The following is a 23,559-nucleotide window of genomic DNA, read 5'->3' on the forward strand; positions in this document are numbered from 1 at the left end:
TATGTATCAAATCAGGAAGTTGGAGATCCCGGTAGTTCCCCTTAACTTTAGAGAACTATTATAGTTCGAGCTTCGCCATCGCATGTTTATGAACGCCTATAACATAAATACTCATTTCATTCTTTTCCCGTCTTTGACGTGGAATCGCAGTCATATTTTTCTTACCGGAACTAGTTGAAAACTCGAGAGGTGAAAAACAGAACAGGAGGATGGAGGTTACTCACCTGACGGAGGACGAAATGGCCGATATAAAGAAGGAAGTAAGTGTGATGTGTATGAAAGTGTGTAAAACACTGTGTGTGAATATGTCGGTGAGTTTGGCTGATTATGATTCGATAAAGTGGAAGTGAAAGAGGTGTTGGTCTGCTGATCATAAACCTGATCGAAATATGTGAAAGAGCGTACAAATTAATTCGGTTCATTGAGATTCATCAGTTTACGTACAGTGTATAAACACTATAAAGTACACTTGAACTTTCAGACATGCTTGTATATTAATTATATTGGAATACGCGATAAATTATTTGGATATCAGACACAATAATTAAGTTACTGTTCAAAGTTTATGTAGGCTATTAAATGTGTAGCTCAAAACAGCTTTCAAAAACAGAAGTTAAACCTTTATTTCTGCTTTATGAGAAATCACTGTCTGAGTAAACAAACATCTGCTTTTCCACACGTGTCAGCCAATCATAAAGCTTGGAGTCCAAATATGCATACTTCCCTACTGAGTAGGTGAAGCAAGTAGTATGCTGTGTCCAAAAATCGCATACTACATAGTAAGTACTACATTTGGTATCTGTTCAAGAAGTAGTAGGTCACTTTTCACCAAGTTATGTGATTTTGGACATACTACCCTGACAGCAACATAGTGACGGCACAGATCCGGCCCACATCTGGTCCGCGTATAAACCACATGTACCGGATGAGGGCCGAATCTGAGCCAGACTATGTTGCTGTCTGGGTACTTGACTCGCACACTATTTCTCGCCTACTATATAGTATGGAAGTAGGCATATTCAGACACAGGGAGAGTTTCTCACCTCTGGTCCTCAGGATACCTTAATGTTTTAGATAGATTAGAGCAATGTAGAGCATTCTGGGAAGTGAGTCACGTGGACTGGGGTTGAGAAACTGCTTACACATACTATTTTTAACTATCATGAATTCATTTCTTTAAGGTGTTCCTTAACAAATGGGTGATCCCATTGGCTGAAGGCCTTTTAAGATGTATTTGATTTATAATAGGCCATATGTCGTCTTAACTATTTAGATACAACCATTAGGGTCTTTTAAAGTATGTCATATGTAATGGTAAATATACAAAGGAATGTGAAATTAAATCTTCCACATTTTTTCTTGATGTTGTTTTTGTGCTCTACTAGATTGAATGTTGATTATTTTCCTCATATTCTCCATTGTTGCAGCTCCTCTCTTCCCAGTCTGTCAGTAACGCTCTGTTTAGTTCCTGTCTCTATGAAGCCCCTCCTTCTGAAAAGCACAATGTGCTCTGATTGGTCGGCTGGAGCAGTGTGTTGTGATTGGTGTTTGGGAAATGTCCCGCCCCTTACCATAAACACCAGTTTCAACACACTACTAACTAACTCAACCAGGCCCCGCCTGCGCATTAATTATTTAAATGAGGAATATTGTGAAGAAAACTCAAGATGGAGGCGAGAAGAACTGGAACTTTTTCATGCTCAAACATCAACATCACACAAGTCCTCTTTAATTGTAAAAGTCATTCTGTAAGTATTTCACTTTTATTGTTTTTTATTGTAGGCCATAGACCGGTTACGACCATACCTGGTGGATAAGATCATCGCGGAGCGGCACTTCGATTACCTGCGCTCTAAGAAGATCCTGACCAGAGAGGACACGGAGGAGATCAGCTGCAGGACCACGAGAGGGAGACGCACCAGCAAACTGCTGGATATCCTCGCAGAAAACCCACGGGGTTTAGACATGCTGATCGAGTCCATCAAGTGGGGCCGCACACTCAACTTCATCATTGCAAAGATCACAGATGAGGTGCAGCGCGTGAAAAATGAGCGACTAGAAGCTTTAAAAGGTAAAAAAACATTATTTAAAGGGTCATATCATGAATCAAATACTGCCGCTGTTATTCAGAATTAGAACGTTTCTTAAAGAGTTAGTTCACTGATAATTCACTCACCTCCATGTCATCCAAGATGTTCATGTCTCTTTTTCTTCAGTGGAAAAGATATGAAGGTTTTTGAGGAAATCATTCCAGGATTTTTCTCCATATAGTGGACTTCACTGGGGTTCAACGGGTTGAAGGTCCAAATGTCAGTTTCAGTGCAGCTTCAAAGAGCTCTACATGATCCCAGACGAGGAGTAAGAGTCTTATCTAGAGAAACCATCACTTATTTTCTAAAAAAATAAACATTATATACTTTTTAACCACAAATGCTCGTCTTGCACTGCTCTGAGATGCTCCACGCATGACGTAATCATGTTGGAAAGATCACACATGACGTAGGCAGAAGTACCGATCCAGTGTTTACAAAGCGAACATCAAAGACTAAGTCAAACGGCCTTTACAAAAAAAGGTAAAACAATGATGTCGGACAATTTTGAGTTTTTCGCCCTACTGCGGTACTTCCACCTATGTCACATGACCTTTCCAACATGATTACGTCATCACAGAGTAGTGCAAGATGAGCATTTGTGGTTAAAAAGTATATAATGATTATTTTTTTATAAAAATAATGAGACTCTTATTCCTCGTCTGGGATCATGTAGAGCTCTTTGAAGCTGCACTGAAACTGACATTTGGACCTTCAACCCGTTGAACCCCAGTGAAGTCCACTATATGGAGAAAAATCCTGGAATGATTTCCTCAAAAACCTTCATTTCTTTTCCACTGAAGAAAGAAAGACATGAACATCTTGCATGACATGGTAAATTATCAGGACATTTTCATTCTGAAGTGAACTAATGCTTTAATCAGATGAGATTTTGGCCAAATTACAGGAAAAACTGAGTGCCCACATATAGCTACAGTAAAGCATACTGGTATAAAGTGTAATGCGATTGTCTTACTGTCTCAGATGCGTCCGATCTGTTGACGTATAAAACACACAATTCACTGGACAAATACTTGGAAATCTAATTTGAGCTTGATTTTGGTAGAATGTTATTAATATTGTTATTAATAATACACATGCAAGTGTCTGACCATTTATAAAGCCATATATATGGCAACATTGTATCTAATTATTTCCATTTCCTGTGAAGTAGCTGTTTCGTACACATGAGGTTTCTGCTCAACAGCGACGCTATATATACAAATGTTCTTGTTTTTTATGAGATGAAAGTACACTACCACTTTCTGATCTCAAAGGGCAGTTTACAGTGGTGTTAGGACAAGTTTTGGTCATTTTGACCACAAGCTGTCAGGCAAGACATGCCGTTATCACTTAAAAGTTAGTAATGGTAAAACCAAAGTCCTCCAGAACAAAAACATCACCTCCTCCTCAGCGTGACGTACATGGAACCAAATAATCGTTAGAAATCAGATGGATGACTCAGTTGGATTAAAAAGCCTTCAAACAAACACACAAACCACAGTTCAGTCCTGAACACGCGACGGACTGGTTTTGTTCTGAACACATGTAATGCTCATCTAAATGAACATGTGAATCAGATTGCAATGTTTAGGGTTTTCATATAAACACAATGTCCGAATCGGATTGGATTCATTATGATTGATGTAAATTAGTGCGAGTGTACACATACATATTATTGTGGTGGAAGTAGAAAATGCCCAGCTTGGTTTGAACAAATGCCAATTTGCAGCGAGGAGGAATTTTTAAGGTCTGAAACTTATTTTTTTATGGTACACATTGACCACGCTGCTCATTCAATCCCCCACCTACATTTCCTGCCAATATCGAGACTCGAACCCACAACCTTTCATTGTAGTCCAACTCTGAAACCACCAGGCCACAGCGGCCCCCGTAGACGAGCTGATGCTGATGAAAACAGTGACTCAAACAAGACCATCAGCCTTTTTTTGGCCGCAGAGTGAAATGGCAGCGATGAACGCTTTGAACTGAGTATCAGGCTTTTATGGCTCATATAATATGATAATATGGAGCTTAAACCTGAGGAGGAAAAACACCTACAATTTATTCAGAGGCCCAAATTGAGCAAAAATAAGCCATTTCCTGCACATTTATATTAAATTATGATGCTTTTAATGTAAATCAATGAGATCTTTATAACAGTATAGCAGATACTTACATAAAATGCATATCAATATCAGTCGTCACTCTATCTGCCAGTAATCTCTTAGTAAGATGATATTTAAATACTTAGTTTTATGATCAAATTATTCTTACATTTACTTGATAAAAATTTCATAGCAAAAAGACGTGAAGCACAAGCTGACGTTTGTACAATTACTTTAATTACTTTTTATTTGCTAAAACAGTGTGAACTATTATTCAGACGACAGAAATACTACAGTAGATCAACAGCAAAGTTTTGATCATGTGGATCATTGAGAGGCCTTCGAAATTTGTGGATCAAATCTACTGTAGGTTTATAGGGTTTATGGTTATATTTTGCAGCAAACCTCGTTCAGATTTAAATCTTAGCTTGAAACAGATGGTGGTTATATTATGCATATATGTTTATGATAGATGGATGGATGCACTTTTTTAAGCTTCCAGATCTCAGTTATCATTCACTCCCATCATAAAGCTGGGAAGAGCCAGGATATTGTTTAATATAACTCTGACTGTGTTGGTCTGAAAGAAGATGGTCATATACACCTAGGATGGTTTGAGGATGAGTAAATCATGGGATAATTTTAATTTTTGTGTGAACTTTATTTGAACAAAGTTCCAGAATCGCATTAGTAAACACTGTTTGTTTCATTTTACTGTGGATTCGTTTTTAAACGACACAGTTTGACGTAGGCTTTTCAGAGAGACTGAAAATAAAAGATGATGCAGTGACGACTATATTGGGTCTCACAAGTGTGAGTTTTTACCATGTGTCTCTATTGCTTTGTCTGTTACAGGTCATTTGATATGTACTCACTTTACTGAAGATTATGAACAATGACTATAAGAATGACAACGCGACAATAATTCATTTACACAAAACACTGCAAGCTATCCGGTCAGATATAACTGGAAACTCCTTAAACTTTATTTGCAACAACCAACATTGATAAATAATATTTAATACACAATAATGTTTCATAGTTGGCAAATGTTCCAACTGTGTAACATGATAAACACCTTTCTGTTGCATCTTCAACAATAATATAGTGTAATAAAATACCATTTTTCAACATCAGAAGTTTTCAAAACAGTTCCACACGTGTAAACGCAGGGATGTTAAAAATAATTTTAATATGCAAAATTGTTACCCATTCACAATCCAAATGATCCAAATCTTGAATCATAACAGTGTGTTTGAAAGAGAGGATCAAAAACAGGATTGAAAATAGCTTATTACTTCTAAATTGATGTTTTTTTTTTTATGTAAAAATCTTTCACAAAAAAAGCATTATAAGTGAATCTCAAAGAACATTATAACATCTTTAAAATTTCATGCCCCCTTTAAAAGTGCAACAGTAATAGACATAATAGACATGAAAAATAAATTACGTCATATACATTAACACACACACACACACACATATATATATATATATATATATATGTCTCAACTGCCAAAGCTCACAACATCTGGAGGCTGTGGTTAATAAAAGAAGTTGCATTCATAACTAATAGTATAGGAGTAATTTATTAAGTATTTGTAATAAGTTTCTTGGTTTTGAATGTTATTGAATAGTTTCTTGTTTATAATGTAAGGACTCCAGACATGACAATATTAAACAACCCCATATTTTCATGTTTTGCAGCAGGCTCCTCGGCCAATTCGGCATATTCAAGCACAAAAAACGCAACCAATGACTTCTCCAAACTGGACTTGGACTATGACAAGTACTCCACTATATGTTACCATCCTGAAGGAGAAGCAAGTACGTCCGCCTCAGTCGCTACAGGATCCTTTAACCTACGCTACGGGTCGGGTCGAGGGAACGAGGGTCTGTCGGGCTGTGGAGGCAGCGGGAGCATGAACGTGTCTTCCACAACGTCATCCAGCCTTCCTAAACCTGGAGACCCTGGAGCTCCAGCGCTGCCGGAGGAGCTGGACATGGAGGATCCGGACGCTGCTGTATGTGGAAGTGCAGGGAGCAGCGGGGACGCCAACTTCCAGCCGCTGCGCTCGCGTTGTTTAACTCCACACATGTCCTAGCGTAACCCTTCAACACAATCTCTGTGTGAGATTCAGAACATTTCCAAACCATTAGTCTATGTCTTTCTCCAATCAAAGCACATTCTGCTGCTTGTTAAATTTGCTTAATTAAAATAAGTTAAAGTAACACAATTGCTGAACATTTGGTTTCCGCTTAACTCTTTCCTCGCCATTGACGAGTTTTTCTGTGTTTTCACTGTTATACGGTAGGGGGCGCTGTTACAGATCTTCTGAAATAGTACAGCATCTCCAGATCCAAAAACAATCAAAGAAAAAGAGCGGATAGAAGTTGTTTACACACATGGAAGCTAACATGATCATATAATCCAAACTGACTAACGTTACTGAATAAACTGTCGAACCCATGAAGAGGAAACGGCTTTGGGGTGATGATGGGCTCGATCTACTACAGCTATGGACGAAAACATGATTTTCTCAGCTTTTTGTTTCGAAAATGCATATTTTTAATGAAACTTTCCCACATTCAAGTGTTGATAATAATGAATGAAGCTAGAATAAAATGTTTTTGTTGTTGTTTAAAAGCAGAGGTTCTATTCTTTCTTTTGATTTATAGAGCTTCTGTAGCTCCGCCCCTTTTCAGCGCTGCACTCGTGTTCTGTGTTACAGTTTGTAATTCAGTGCTCATGATAACTTTAGTTAAAGGATTAGTTCACTTCAGAATGAAAATGTCCTGATAATTCAAGTCCTGTCATCCAAGATGTTTTTGTCTTTCTTTCTTCAGTGGAAAAGAAAGTAAGGTTTTTGAGGAAAACATTCCAGGATTTTTCTCCATATAGTGGACTTCACTGGGGTTCAACGGGTTCTACACGACTCTTATTAGTAAAATAGCTTAGCTTCTGATTCGCTACATTATATTTCTTAGCAATGAGTTACTAAGCAACAATGTTACTAAGAAATAACAATTTCTTAGTAACATCGCTGGTTTTGAAGTAATTAAACTCATAGACGCAGGCAATTCACTCTCTCTCACTCGATAATGAATTCAAATACATGCTATAGTTCACTGAAATAAATGCAATCTTTCTTACTAGTTTGTGTCTAGTTCAGATCTAACGAGCCATAACTGATGAAAATAACCACAATTTTTTGGTCAAATATTGAGCTGAAAACATCAGCTTATGTTGTCAATGTTGGCAAATGATATCCCACAGCCATGAATTATCGCGTACGTATGGACTGTTTACATATTTGTGCAACAAAATATTCTGGCGGCCATGAAAGTTTAGTGATTAAGATCAAAAATACTGGTGCTGGCAACTTAAAAATAAAACACTGGCAGGGAAAGAGTTAATTTAACTGTGTCCAATCTACTGAAATCTGTTTTTGTGTTGGGACTACCTACATCTTTTTGTTTTTTAGCATTAACTGAAACTGGGCATTTGATTTTTAGTTTCCAGCTTGCTTTACATAGGGCTGGATCAGGCGAGTAAATGTTGAAATTAAGTGTTTATTTGCTGTTTGACATTTAACCGAGTTTGTTGAAGTTTGTTGTGGTTACATTGTGCTGCAGAGTGAAGCGTGTGGTGAGGCTGTGGGCGGCTGCATGAATTAAGTTCAGTGTAAGTTTCTCCATTCACTGAGCAAAAGCTGTACTGAAATCAGTGCAGAAATGAGTAACTTCTTGTTCATTGCAAACAGAAGCTTTTTTAGTACAATAACAAACAGGAGTTCATATTACTCACTTTGTATTGTGTATTGTATTGACAAATGTTCAGTTTATCTCAACTGCTAAATTTAGGAAGACTTTACTTATCACATGGGATGAAGTCTTCCCAAACAAAATGGGTGCAAATGACCTGTTTCGAGTAGATTCTGTGGGTTTGTTTTTACAGTGCATGACTGTGGATTTAAAGTAATTAGCTTGTTAATGTGAGTTTGAGCGTTTTTTTGTCTGCTCAACAGGTACATTATAAATCATTCAAACTCGTATGACTTTCTTTATTTTCTGGAACAGCAGAAGAGAAGTTTCTTCACACTGCTCTCTTACATATCTGGGACTGTCAGGTTTATATAGGGATAAAAACAGCATAATACTACCAAGCAATTCCAGATGACTGCTGTAGTATCTTGAATACTAAAGGAAAACTGTGGATTTAATCTTTGATGGTCTCTTTATTCACAGCCCATCTCAGTAGCCATAGACATACAGGTAGGTGCCATCCACCCACTGCCCGCTCTAATTCACCTGAATACAATGCTCCACTGCCATCTCCTGGACACTCCCGGGATCACCAACACAGCTTCTGAAGCCGTATAATATCTTTCTGTGATTATTAACCACTGAAACTGAGGCTGTTATACACTGAAAATCAGCTGTGGTCACCGTTCACTTCCACTGTGTGAAGAAGAGTAGTTTGGATATTATTCTATAATTTCATTGTTTTACAGTATTTATATTTGATTTTTAGTTTTTATGCCTTTAAGTTAAAAAAAAAAAACACCTCAAGACCCCTGGATTTTGTTTCTTTTAGTTGTACCCATCAGAGACACAAACAAGAGCAAATTATTTAATAATGATAATGATGGTAGTATTAAAGATGACCTTTTCAAGTCTTTATTTAGTTTTTGTGCTCTACTAGAGCAGGTTTTCCTGCTTGAATGTTGATTATTTTCCTCATATTCTCCATTGTTCAGCTCCTCTCTTCCCAGTCTGTCAGTAACGCTCTGTTTAGTTCCTGTCTCTATGAAGCCCCTCCTTCTGAAAGCACAATGTGCTCTGATTGGTCGGCTGGAGCAGTATGTTGTGATTGGTAATTTGGGAAACACACTACCAACTAACTCAACCAGGCCCCACCCCTTTATTCTGCATATGCATTATTTAAATGAGGAATATTGTGAAGAAAAAAATTAATAGAGTTCAGAAACACTGACACTGATATAGAGAAGAACTCCTGCTGGAGGAACTTTGGAAACCTTTTTCTTGCTCAAACAGCAACATTACACACTAAAGAAAGTCAAACATGGAGAAAAACATAAAAGGTCCTCATTAAAGTATATGCGTCTTGATGTGCATTGTAAAAGCAAATAAAAAAATGATGGCACTTTTCTGACACTGTCAATACATTTTCATAATTAAATTTACACTTATTTAGATTCATGAAAATATAATATGAGGATTTCAAATTCAAAATCAATTATAACTGGCTGATATGTGTAGGCTATATTAATTACTGTACACATACTGAATGACTTTACTTCCTTCAAGGACATTATAGAAATATCATCTTTCATATGAACTTATATAAACATCACACAAGGTTTAGTTACACTTATTTTACAATAATGCTAAAATGTGTTGTTAAATGTGTTTAAAAAGTTATAAAGAAACTTCTTTCAGTTTTTTATGAACTGTCAACAAAATGTTATGAAACTGTCAGATTGGAATTTTGAAAACGTGTCATGCCGGCAGCCATGCTTGTGAAATCCAGTCATATAATGTCTGAATAACTGAATGTGTCGCTGATGAGTGATGGAGGAATTCATTCTCAGCTCGATTGACTTCACTAACTATTTGATGTTAAGGGAACAGATTCTGGCTGATTCAAGCATTATTTTCATGTTATTTATCTCTTTTTTAGGGATATCATAGCATTTTCATATTTTTTATACTTTACAGTCACACCCATAAAGAGTGACAGACAAATGAAGTGAATGCTGTTCAACCTGCTCTCCAGTCTGCACATCATCTGCTCTACAGTGTGGTGATTTAAAAAATGTGACTTTATCTGATTTTTACTTTTATCAGCACTGAGAGATAACTCAACTTGAAGATGAGCTCTGGTTCTGCCAGTTTGAAAACTGCAAGACAACAGCTTCAGTTCCTCAAATGTAGAAAAGCCCTGTCTGTGGTAAGTGCCGAGTCAGTCTGATGCTCTGACGAGAGTGAGGTGGCACAAATGACTGATGGGGAGCTTTTTTCGTGTGGTGCTTCAAATAATCACTTGGAATGCAACAGGATAGATAAATCACATGCGGACCCTCAGTTTGTGGAAAACTTCAGGAGGAAACTAAAATATTTCTTCATGAGTCCATGCCAGAAATACAGAGCAAGAGGTCGTAAGCCATGGAAAATGATCCTGCAGATACTCAAGATCGCCATTATTACCATTCAGGTATGTGATTACCTTACTAATTAATGTTATTTACCCCAGAACTACTGATTTATCAAATTGTTTTTGTAGTTTGTCACAGGAGAAGCTTTTTAAAGAGGACTTTTTTTTAGCTTAAGTGTGTAATGTTGCTGTTTGAGCATGAAAACACTCTAAAACTTCAACATAAAGTTATTCTCTATATCAGTGTCAGTGTTTCTGAATTCCCTGAAACGTCTCCATTGTAGTCTTGAGTTTTCTTTACAATATCTGTAAAATAGTAAATATTTTTTTCTTCTCGAACACGCTCAAAGCGCTTGACCAATCACAACACACTGCTCCAGCTGACCAATCAGAGTACATCATGCTTTTCAGAAGGTGGGGCTTCATACAGACAGGAACTAAACAGAGTGTTAAGTCTGATATACTAATAGTGAAATTGAAGAACGAATTGGTGTGACATCATTTAGAAAAAAATTAGGCCAGAAGGAAGTTTGTTTTGTGTTCGGTTCAGGAGTTCCAAAAAAATTGCCAAAGCGAACTTTCCGGAAATGATTGCTCTGGCTGGTAAACGCCTTCAAACTACCATTGGTCCATGGCGATTACGTAATAGATAGGTGTGGCTCTGAGGCTTTGCCTTCTTGGAAATCGTAAATCTTCTCCGGTTTATTTCTTCTGTTCAGTCCTTCAAGGTCAGACGTCTGTGATTAAAAACATGAACACACTAGATATCTAATTTATAGTAGAAAATGTAGTTGTAATTCTAATTTAAAGAGACACTGATACTGTTTTTTTTCATGTTTAATACTGTAAAGCTGCCTGCTTTTAAACAATCTATTGTATAAAGTGGTATATAAATAAACATAATGTGATTTGACTGGAGTGCAGAATTGCAGAGCTCATGCAAACTTATCCACATCGCTGCGATCAGATGCTTTCTTATCTGCTGTTTTCTCATCAATGCCATTTTTGTTGTGTATTTATTATTGAAAGGAAAGCACACAGCACATATTTACATATTCATGTCTGTTGAGGAGCATCAAAATAAAGTGTTAGCAGGTATTAAGCAGACAGTCTACTAATACTCTAATGTCTGCTAGTTGACATGTAGTTGCAAAGTTACTTAAAGTTAGTAAAATGTCTAAAATTGACTATTGAAATAACGTGTTACCTTTTGTTTTTGTATCACAGTTAGTCTCTTTTGGATTGAGCAACGAGATGATGGTCACCTTTAAAGAGGAAAATCTCATCGCCTTCAAACATTTCTTCCTGAAAAATTACAAGGACAGCAACAAAGATTATGCCTTGTACACAAGACACGAGGTCCATGACCACATACTCTACGTAATCAGAAGGGTAAGTCCTTTGGGTCACTGTCACAGTGGGGTAAGCACACATGAAGCAGATTCTAGAAAACAGTCTTTTTATAATCCAAACACTAACCTAGAATGATACCACAGCAAATTACAGACAAAAACCGACCAGGGACTGAACTGAACTGGCTTCCAACTCCGCTTTAGGAGATGATGCTGGGTGAACGAAATTATTTGGGCAATGGAGACTCCCTCTATTTCGTTTACCTCCCTCCCCAACTACTGTTGGGTCTTGAAGTATGGATAATTCCCGTAACATCAACACCAAGACATAGCGTCAAAGTTCCACTTCGAAAGGGAATGTTTTAGGTTGCTTATGCAAGGTTGAATTTCATTTTAGTACAATTAAATATTAAGTTGCTAACATTTTAAATGTAGTAAGAGTGACGTGACTGAAACTGCTTTATGGTTTATAAATTGTCTCATTTTTTTTTAGTATCTACACCTACAAAACCTGACAGTAGATAATCACGCGTTTGAGAAGATCGATGACATGTTCACCCCTCTGTCCCTCTGTCAAGACTTCTATCGACACGCTAAGATTTCACCTGCCAGTGAGACCTTTGATATTGATCCACGTGTAGAGACAGGTCTGTACCATACTTCATCAGAATTCTGTGGAAAAGATCAGATGAGTGATAAAGATATTATGCACAATTTTCTAGATAGTAGACGCACACTGTTACTGTACATTATTAGATCTGGGGTTTCTGTTAAATAATGTGTTGTAATGTTAATAGAATTTTCTTTGAAGGGTTTTGGTCTGTGGATTTATAGCTTATTGTTTGGTATTTATTTACCTTTTAAATATATATATTTTTTATATTAATTTTGCAGAATGTATTTCTATTTATCCCATATTACCCTACAAGAATGATAGTTTGGACAATGACATGAACCTCACTTTAGATTTTCAAAGGTGTGTACACTACATTCTTCTTTGAAATACATTCATCAGTTTTATTGTATAGAGTTTGATATTTATGAAATGATATTTTTGTGATCATTTTCCAGTTTGTTAGCAGTAAACATCCATTTTAAAGTAAAGGCTATCAACCTTCAAACAGTACGCCATCAAGAGCTTCCTGACTGCTATGACTTCAACATTAATGTAAGTGTTAGACTTCAAGAAATACACTTTTCTACTTCCTTAACATTCAAAGAAAGATAGTTTCTGATTTAAAAAAGAACATTTTCAAGTTTTTACTTGCCAGAATTTCCAGGATTGGCTAATAGAGGTTTTTCACATTTAGTCACATGAAAGCTATACGTTTTCCACTTCTACATCATTTTGGTTTTAATTTCTTTCATGTCAACCAATTTCTTCATGTCACAAGCTGTTCAGTTCTTTATTTCTCAGTGTCAACTAGAGAATGACTGACTGATTCAGTGCTGTGTTTGATTACAGATCATGTTTGACAACAATGCACACAGTGGAAAAATCAAGATATCTTTAAGCAGTCATGTACAGATAAATGTTTGTAAGGACTGGAATGTTTCTGACTCAAGTAAGTTGATTTGTGATACAGGACCATTTACCACAAACACTTCCTCTCTACAAAATCAGCGGTCATCATCACATATCACACTGTGGTCATCACAGTCATCACTTAACAGGACATTACATAAATATACTGTTAGGTTTTTGCTCCTAATTCGTGCCTCATCCCAGACCTCTTATTTGGCAATTGAATGAGCAATCACTCAGCGCTGAGGGAGAATATAGTCTCCTTTTATTGATAAGAAAAGAGAGAATATATAGAAAGAGTACAAGGGGTGTAGTATAGTTTCAGCCAATGAGAAAGAGAATACATCATATAGATCATGGTATAGGAATGTGATACATATAGAAAAACAAGTCTAAATATGGTCATCTATTGGTCAGGTACCCATGAGGTCCCTTAAAATCCCAAGGACCTTCTCCTATTCTGGTGATGCAGAAAAGCAGGGACCATTCCCTGTTTCACATTCACTCCTAGTAGAGCCTTATATGGAAATGGTTCTGGTACATAGAAAACCATATGTTAAAACATAGTATACAACTTTGACAGAGGAAAAAAAGGAGCCTCAGTCCACATACTTTCAATGCTGAGACCAACATAACATCTATCATATACAGTGACTCCAAAGTATTCGGACACTTCAGACATATTTAAAAAAATATTTTCTGATCCATTTTTTCAACACATTGATGTGATCAGTTATCTGATGGCTGAGCAAATAAAAATGAGGACATTGAATACATTTTTAATCAACTATAATTATTCCTGCTGTCCATGTAGCAGCTAACTATGTGACATAATGAGATTAATGTCTAAAAGTCTCTTTTGCTGTGTTTGTTCCAGCAGACAGTCACTTCCGGCTCATTGTTCTGTTTGACTGTGTGGTCATCTGCTCCTGTTTGCTGTCGCTCATCCTCTGCACACGCTCAGTCTACACAGGCCTTCTCTTGCAGTCAGTAAGTCTCCATAAAGTGTAGATCAAGAGATTCGATCCATGAAAAAAGTCAAACACTAACTAAAAGTTCAAACTAAACTTTGAACTAAGAGTTGATTCATCAGCTACGGCTCATTTTAAAGGCTGTGCCCTCTGGTGGTCACATTTGTCTGACACATATATCATCAAGGATGTCTCATTTCTGAAAAGTAACCTTATGTTCAGTTTGTTTGTGTTTTTGTTTTGGTTTTCCCTGTTTGCCTACCCATCTACATTCCCTTTTTAGTTCCTCTGGTTACTGATTACTTTACGCTGTTTCTGTTTCTGTTAATTAGATTTCCATGTGTATTTAAGTGTATATGTGCCCTTAGTTTCCTCTGTTCATTGTTCTGTGTTGTCTTAGTTTACTTGGTTGATGTATCCTGTTTTAATCCAGTGATTCTCCTGAGTTCCCAGAGTATTCTTATTAAAGGATTAGTTCACTTTCAAATGAAAATTATCCCAAGCTTTACTCACCCTCAAGCCATTCTAGGTGTATATGACTTTCTTCTTTCTGATGAACACATTCATGAACACAGATTATGTTCATCAGAAAGAAGATAGTCATATACACCTAGGATGGCTTGAGGATGAGTAAAGCTTGGGCAAATTTTCATTTGAAAGTTAACTGATCCTTTAAAGACTGACTTATTCTAGTAATTCTCCTGTGTCGTGTGATTTGTGCAGCCAAGCACAGCCTTCAAAATGAGATGCAGCTAACATACACTATGTGAAAAAAGTATTGGGACACACCTCCTAATTATTGAACTGAGGTGTTTCATTCAGACCCATTGCCACAGGTGTATAAAATCAGGCACCTGGTCATGCAGTCTGCATTTACAAACATTTCCAAGACATTTTGTACAATGCTATGCTTCCAACTTTGTGGGAACAGTTTGGGGAAGGCTGTTTTCTATCCCAGCATGACTGTGCCCTGGTGCACAAAGCAAGGTCCATAAAGACATGGTTGGATGAGTTTGGTGTGGAAGAACTTGACTGGCTCGTACAGAGTCCTGACCTCACTCCCATCAAAGACCTTTGGGAAGCGAGCCAGTGCTTCTCATCCAACATCAGTGCCTGACCTCACAAATGCTCTACTGGATGAATGGGCAAAAATTCCCAAAGAAACACTTGTGAAAAACCCTCACTAGAAGTTATAGCTGCAAATAAGGGACCAAATCCATAATAATGTCTGCATTTAGAATGCAATGTCATTATAGTCCCTTATGGTGTAATGGTCAATTGTCCCAATACTTTTTTCGTCCATATAATGTATATAGATCAAAAAAAGGAAATGGAATCTGCACTTCAAATCATATAGAATGAAAAAAGCATTAAGCCTGAAATCCATTTAGTAAACAGACAACAAGTCACTGTCCTAAATCTAAAGAAAAATAAAATCAGGAGCAGGGGCATGGGCATGTCACAATATGTCGATAGTAACAGCTATGTCATATACATGTCTTTTCTCCTCAGGAGTACACCACGTTCGTGTCCATTCACCACCATAAAACTGTTTCCTGGTCTGAGAGAATGGAGTTTATCAATGGCTGGTACATTCTCATCATCATCAGTGATACTCTGAGTATTGCAGGTTCAGTTCTCAAAATCTGCATTCAGAGCAAGGTGAGCAAGAGATGCACCATAAAGATTTAAAGTGCCCCTATTATGCTTTTTCATATATTGTTGTTATACAGTTGTTCAGATCTATGCACTAATGTTCAGTAATCGTCTTGTTTTCAGGAGCTGACGAACTATGACGTGTGCAGTATTTTACTGGGCTCAGCTACAATGCTTGTGTGGATTGGAGTAATGCGTTATCTGAGTTTCTTTCAGAAATATTATGTAAGATACTCATTTATTCAGTTTTTGATTTGAAATAATACAAAAAGGTGTCATCGGCAAAGCAAATTATGTCTTTTCTCAGTTCATCTCATTAACTAAGAACAAGTTCAATCTGCTTCGTAATTAATCTAAGACAATGATGAGTCTGCTTTCCTTGTCTCTTTTGTGGCTCCAGATCCTCATCCTCACCCTGCAGGCTGCTCTTCCTAATGCCATTCGATTCTCCTTCTGCGCTGTTATGATCTATCTCAGCTACTGCTTCTGCGGGTGGATCATTTTGGGCCCACATCATGAAAACGTGAGCAATATCAAAGAGTTCATTGTAGTTTTTCCCTGTCGATTGACTCCCCCAGGCAAGCCTCCTTATCTCATTAAGCTCGTTACAATGATGTCAACTACCCATTCAAGCAGTTTTAAGCTAAATTAAGCATTTAAATGAAGAGATGATGAAGAAAACAATAATAATGCTTATTTCCTCACAGTTTCGGACATTTAACATGGCAGCTTACTGCCTTTTTTCCATGATTAACGGGGATGAAGTCTACTCTACCTTCAAAAAGCTCCGGGACAAGACGTATCTGGTGTGGTTGTTCAGCAGAATGTACATCTACAGCTTCATCGCTCTCTTTACATACATGATTTTGAGCCTCTTCATTGCCATTATCACAGACACGTATGAAACCATCAAGGTGAGTTTATTAAAGCCTGCTACTCAGATAGTGCGTTATACTAGTGCTGTCAAAAGTCCTGACTTCAATATCAAGTTGATAATTTTAAAAATTTGGATTCGTAAACACCTCTGATTGGCTATTGTCTATTTACAGCATGTTTTTGAAGTGTTGATCATTGTAGCCAATCAGAGACATATCCGTTGAGCGTGTGAACTCAATGGCCAATCAGAGACATATCTGTTGAGCGTGTGAACTCAATGGCCAATCAGAGGTGTTTATAAATCCCCTCAACAGCGCTCAAAGTGTCACATTTTTAAAATTTCAGTACTGACTTGGTATTGAAGTCAACACCGCAGCTGTGGTGCAAGAGATTACGAGTGAAACTAGATGATTATATCTTCAGGATCTATTGTGTGGTGCTGATAGTCTCAGTAACCAGCATGAATAACCACACTTCACCGCTGCTCTCTCTTTAACTGCAGCATTACCAGAAGCGTGGAGCTCCATTATCAGAGCTGCAGGCCTTCATATCTGAATGCAGGGACCCACCCAACTCAGGGAAGTACATGATGGATGAAGAATCCTCCAGCTTTTGTTGTCTCTGTGCTCCTTGTGTGTATTGCACCTGAAACTAATGAGAAAACTTGTGCCACGAGTTTGTTTTTTGTCATGATATGACTATATACGAGACTAGGATTGAGAAATAGGTGCCAATAGATCAGACATATGTTACAATAAAATAATAAAAATAAATAAAAAAATAATTATAATAAATCAAATTAAAATATATTTACATTTAACATACACACTTATATATCACTTTTAGCAAATTTAAAAATAAAGACAAGTGATTAATTTGATTAATAATTTGTTAACAATACAAAGTTTCAAACATTGTCCAGAATAGCACAAACTGGAACAAGAAAGATAATAAAAGGCATATTGAAGGCATAAAATAAGATTTTATTTTTATGTCAATGGGATGTACTGTATTGTGCCCATGTTATGCCCTTAATTAAGTTTACAAGAACAGGTTTTCCTGCTTGAATGTTGATTATTTTCTTCATATTCTCCATTGTTCAGCTCCTCTTCTTACAGTCTGTCAGTAACGCTCTGTTTAGTTCCTGTCTCTATGAAGCCCCTCCTTCTGAAAAGCACAATGTGCTCTGATTGGTCGGTTGGAGCAGTGTGCTGTGATTGGTCAAATGTTTCGAGCTTGTTTGGGAAATGCCCCGCCCCTTACCATAACCACCAGTTTCAACACACTACTAACTAGCTCAACCAGACTGAAATGAATCAACACTGAACTGACTCCGTCAACAACACTATTGTCTTCTGTAAAGCTGCTTATAGCTGAATTGAACTCATTTCATAACTGATGAACTTTACACAGTTATTGAACTGAGCTGAATCAGCACTGAACAGACCTCAGCTGAATAATGACACTAATGTCCTCTGTATAGCTGCTTTACAGCAGAATTTGTCTTATATTTGATAAAGTTTGCATCATTGATCACTATTTTACTGTTTATTATTGTGAAGCTGCTTTTAAACAATCTGTTTTGTATAAAGAACTATGAAAAAACAGATGTGTCAGTTGTTTTTGAATGGATGCCATTGGAGAAGAGGCTTCAGTACATTGAATGAACTACTTTTGTGATGAAACAAATCACTTAAAGGGAACCCCTGGTATTAAGACTTGTATGGATAAATATAATGTAAATGATGTCTCTTACTGAAATATGCAGTAGAAAACCCATGAAAGATTTACGTTATTTAAAAAATCATATTTGAACAATGGGCGGCGCCATTTTGTTTGTGTTCTATGTCGATGACGTCAAATGGTTGCTCTTGGTGAGCTACTGACACTGTCCTATTGCTATTTTTACCACAACACAACTCTAATATAATATATGATGCCACATTGTGCAGCTTTTGGTTGTAATTTTCAGTCGATGAGCCAAGAGAAGCGATCTTTACTGCTTTACTAGCGATACGAGGAGAAAAGAATGGGAAGAATAAAACTTCCTAAAGATCTCTTCACTTTGGCAAAATATGTCATGGATTTTTTAAATAAGGTAAATCTTTTAATGGGTTTTCTACTTGTCATGGCCAGCTCGTTCTTGACTGTAACATAAAGAGGATAACACAAAAAAATTAGTTCTTTGAATTGCCATGTTGTTTATTACAAAAATTATCTGTTCCAAACAAAATAGCACAATGTCTAGATGTTTAAATAAACAAAAGAAAATAAGAATCCAATGGGTAAGAAAGGTTGGAAAGAACAAAATGAAAACAGGTTGGAGCAAATGACTTCTCTGGAGAAACACGTTCTACCAGAGGAAGAACTGTTGAGTAAATCAGCCAGATATTTATACTATCCACCCATAAATTATCCAATTTGGCATTTACACCATATCCAGACGCCACACTGCCACCACCAGGTGACAAAGGAAAAGACAGGGTCGTAACATACTACATATTTCAGTAAGAGACATCATTTATGTTACATTAAGCCATATACATGTTGGGTGTTGACCAGCCCCCAGCTCTACAGATGTCTGTCAGCAAGAAACAACACTCCTAGTAGAGTGAGCGCTCATCCCCAGGAGGCATGGCTCGCCTTGGGACTGGTACACCAAGATGATGACATCCACAATCCAGTCGGCCAATCTCTGCTTAGAGACAGCCTTTCCCTTCTGCTGGCCTCCATAACAGACAGTCTGAGGTCCTGAAGCTCTGCTTTCGATCCACCTACAGGTACAATGCACAGACGGGACAGAGCAGAGCAAGGACTGGGTCTCCTTCCTCCAGGTGCGGCACTTGCAGTTTCACCATCTGGTCCCTGAAAGGAGTGATTCATCGACCAAAAATGCCTGAAGGTGCCCTGCCCTCTTGATGGAGGCCAGTGCAGTCAGGAGTGCCGTCTTTTACAACAAGATTTTCAGCTCAGTTGACTGCAGAGGCTAGAAGGTGCTCTCTGTAATGCCATTAGCACCAAGGAGAAGTCCCAAGAGGGTGTGACATGAGGACGAGGAGGATTTAGCTTTCTCGCACCCGTAAGGAACCTGACAATCAGGTCGAGAGGTCAATCGCTGCAAACCAATCTCGGAGAGACGGATGGATTAGAAAATGTGTTTCTGCATGAGCATCTTGAACGGGAGCCTGTGAAGGCTTGACAAAGGCTTTTTGCCGAAACGTTGGTAAATAAACTATTTGCAAGTTGAGTGTGCGGTCACATCTTTTTATATACATCTGAATTCATCTCTCCTGACTGGCACCTCAGACGGCGGTGCGTTTGTTTCTTCATCTAAAATGCAAACAATGTGTCATAAACACATTAACACACAACAAAAAAACTCTATGATATAATAATCATTTTTTAATATTTAAAACACACACACATATATACATATAGAATGCTGCATTAAACAATTTTGAAAGGGGAAAAATTTAATAATAAATTAATTCCATAGCAGATTCCAAGAGATCAATGGATTAGGATGTTCCAGTTCAGCCCATTGCACGGGTTCCTCCAGTAGTGCAACGTAAGCAATGAGTCAACGAGACTGAGGGAAGTTAGCGAGGGAAGGGCATTTAAAAACTAACTGGAACACATCATCAACAGAAACTGATATCAGCCCTGACAGGAAACAAACGTAGGACGAAAAGAGTTTTTAATACTTATGAATCCTTAGAGGACAAAACTGTAAGTAAGTTTTAACACATTCTCAATTGTAATTATTAGGAAGATATTGTATATGTAAGTGTGATTTAAATGTGAAGTTACAGAAGTGTACAGCTCCTCTAAACAGATGAAGAATCTTCCAGAAATTACAATATTTTTAAGGCCACGGATGATAAAACATGAAGTTTATGGAGAATGTTATTGAAAACGACTATGTTTCTGAAGGTTTTCTCTTATTTTCTCTTCCGTTTTAGGCTGCTGTTTTTGTGATATGATTAATAGTTATAGAGTTTGACCATTATAATTCAGCCTACTTTTACTCTGTTATTTTAGCCTCCTGAGACCCGAGAGTTTGCCTGGTGTGCATTTTATAATTGTTCTTGCTATTTGGGATATGTAGGACCTAATAAGTGTAATACCTAAAATTTGTTTTTGTACAGGAAGTAGTTTTTGCAGAAAAAGATGTCCTCATGTGAGGACAGTGGGTCTATCATAACTTTTTGAAATATTATTTGTTGTTGAGGCCAGAAGGTCCCAATTAGTCAAAATTCAAAATTTCAGCTTAATACAATAAGTAGTTCTCTCAAAAATTAATGTCCTCGTACGAGTACAGTGGGTCTATCTTACTGTATGACACACATAGACTCCATTGGTACAAAAAGTTAATTTGACACATTTTCACAGTTTATTTGAAAATGTAAACATCAGAGTGTAAAGCCTACATAAAATGTAAACAGCCTGAAACATGGCTAATAAAACAGCTAAAGTGCAAACTGTAACAGTAACAAACAGTTGAATTCAGCATAGCAGCCTTTGAACTGTGGCTTTTTTTCCTAACTAGCTGCCTCTATCTTTCCAGCCTGACTGGAATAGCCCCTATTGACCGGTGTGAAATGCTGCAAAGCAGTTTCATTCACTTTGCAAGCACAGATGCACATTGCATGTCATGCATCGCACACGGGATTTCCCAGTGCAGCCTTGTGCTCTGCAACGCATGGGGTTTTTCAAGGCCACCATCTCCAGGAAATGAGCAGCACTGGAACGGACTGAGATATGGGGGATTGGAGCGACCCGAGATTTTTTGCCTGGTGGTGGAAGGTGTCCTTTCTCATTCTCTTGTTCTGTGACATGAGCACCTTCATGAAGAACATCACACTTGCTGAGGAATACCTGAGCCACTACCATGCGAAACTCAAGAAACTTCATGATAGATTTCCTTGGGGTGCCATTTTCCTGGTTATCTCTGCGATACAGCAGCCAGCTGTTGGCAAGGGCAAGATCCATGAAATGCATCAGCATGTGAATTGTCCACTTCTTCGTCCGCACAGACATTCGGTAGTAGCTCATCATTCTATCTGGCATGTCTACACCTCCCATCTTTGAGTTGTACTCGCGCACGATGCTTGGTCTTGTCACGGTCACATACTTTTTTCCCTTCTTGGACCACCGCTGGCAAGTATCTTCTGGCTGCTCTGAGTGAACAGTGGAGAGCATCACAACTGGCTTGTTGTCGTACCACTTGACCACGCATAGTTTCCCATCTGGACAGGCCCCTGTAAACGGGATCATCTGCTCATCTATTGAGACGCATTCTGGATGAACCTGAAGGCGGCAGCCAGTAAGAATACGGTCCATAAAAGGCCTCACATTCCAGAATTTGTTGGTTTCCCTCTTATCTTCTGATACATCATAGTCAATAACTACTTTCAGATGGCTCCTAAGTTTGAAGAAGCGATCACGTGACATTGTGTTACTAATGGCGGGGATTTGTAGGGCATTGGACCAAAACATCCTTATCTGTGGATAAGGCATGCAAGACATCAAGATTGCTGCTCCAAAAAAGTGATAAATCTCATCTACCGAAGTTGAGAGAGATCTCCCACTGTTACCCAGTGACATGGCATTTGTGCAGTCAGCAATGAGTTTCATCAGGTCTGAGTCAATGTACTGCTCCACATAATCCAGTGGCTGCCAACCTGTTCGCTCATCTTTCAGTCCATCATCTCCATCCTGAAACTGGACCAAATTTGGTCTAAATGGAGCAGACCTCCAGCGTTCTCCACGTCCAGCATTCCTTGGTTCTGGTCTGGGCTCTCCATGTCTCTGATCTTCCTCATCCAGCTCATCATTCTCAATATGCTGTTCTTAACGTCCACGTCTGTGCACTTGTGCATGATTTGGCTGACTTTCATTCTCAGAGTCAGTATCTTCAGCTGCATCAGGTGGTGTGTACTCTTCACCGGAATCATCTCCTGATGAATCAGGTGGCGAAAAATCAGGATGCTTATCCATGAGGTCAACATCTTGTAAAATGACTTCGTCCACAGCAGGATCATTATCTTCCCCATCTGAGAGATCCTCCACCTCAGAGTTGTTTGCAATTGCCATGAGCAATTGTTCTGCTCTTGACAATGAAAGTTTCGCTGTAATAACGTAAAAAAAATTAGAGATCCAGCTGGGGTTTGAGTAGGCCTATCTGCCGATATCCGATATTTACTAGAATGATTTACCAGGATTCTAGCATGATTCACCTTGATAAACCATATTGTAGTATTATTTATTATGATTTACTATGATTTACTCTGCTCACACACACACAGACAAATGTTGTTGTTTTTTCAATGCTAATGCGTCTAAATCCATCTAAATATTCCCATGTTTAGCTAACCACATGGTAGAAAAAATAACGTTATATAGTCCCAATGTCCTCAAACGAGTGCTTCACATTTACTGATGTCCTAGAGTGCTACTATTACTAAAATATGTCAAATTTTAATCCCCATATGATGATAGAGACAGTATTGTACATAAATACATTTGTTTCATTCATATAATTTGAATAGATTTTTTACCTGGGTCATTTTTCTTTTGGGAACTGGGGTAGAAGTTTTTTGCTGATATTCCAGCCATTTTGTTCTCACTGACAGTGGTGTAATGTTGTGATATCACCACAAGGTGGTGTGGGCAGTGTCCCTAAATGTGGCCAACAGGTCTAAGATTTACAAAATTGACTATCATTGTGTCAAGAGGCAAAAATGTAATGTCCTCATATGAGGTCGCAGGGTCTCAGTAGGTTAGGAAGTATTATAATAATC

At 37.9% G+C, this 23,559-nt stretch overlaps 2 protein-coding genes across 4 annotated transcripts; both read left to right on the forward strand.

The window, feature by feature from the left end:
• Nucleotides 1-6,845, forward strand: LOC125250036 (B-cell lymphoma/leukemia 10-like). 2 transcript variants are annotated; one of them, XM_048162342.1, is made up of 3 exons: nt 1-260; nt 1,783-2,071; nt 5,909-6,845. In XM_048162342.1, the coding sequence occupies exons 1-3, from the start codon at nt 210-212 to the stop codon at nt 6,301-6,303; spliced, it is 735 nt and encodes a 244-aa protein (XP_048018299.1). In that variant the 5' UTR covers nt 1-209; the 3' UTR covers nt 6,304-6,845. The 2 variants fall into 2 exon arrangements, with proteins under 2 accessions (XP_048018299.1, XP_048018298.1); XM_048162341.1 differs by having other exon boundaries at nt 4-260; nt 5,906-6,845.
• Nucleotides 6,846-10,085: 3,240 nt separating this feature from the next.
• On the forward strand, nt 10,086-23,538 carry mcoln3a (mucolipin TRP cation channel 3a). 2 transcript variants are annotated; one of them, XM_048162338.1, is made up of 12 exons: nt 10,086-10,436; nt 11,604-11,768; nt 12,222-12,375; nt 12,623-12,704; nt 12,800-12,896; nt 13,194-13,293; nt 14,134-14,243; nt 15,737-15,886; nt 16,004-16,105; nt 16,281-16,403; nt 16,588-16,794; nt 17,259-23,538. In XM_048162338.1, the coding sequence occupies exons 1-12, from the start codon at nt 10,221-10,223 to the stop codon at nt 17,403-17,405; spliced, it is 1,653 nt and encodes a 550-aa protein (XP_048018295.1). In that variant the 5' UTR covers nt 10,086-10,220; the 3' UTR covers nt 17,406-23,538. The 2 variants fall into 2 exon arrangements, with proteins under 2 accessions (XP_048018295.1, XP_048018294.1); XM_048162337.1 differs by having other exon boundaries at nt 10,087-10,436; nt 14,131-14,243.
• The last annotated feature ends 21 nt before the right edge of the window (nt 23,539-23,559 follow it).

Source organism: Megalobrama amblycephala, linkage group LG17, assembly GCF_018812025.1.
Source record: "Megalobrama amblycephala isolate DHTTF-2021 linkage group LG17, ASM1881202v1, whole genome shotgun sequence".
NCBI classification, from domain to species: domain Eukaryota; kingdom Metazoa; phylum Chordata; class Actinopteri; order Cypriniformes; family Xenocyprididae; genus Megalobrama; species Megalobrama amblycephala.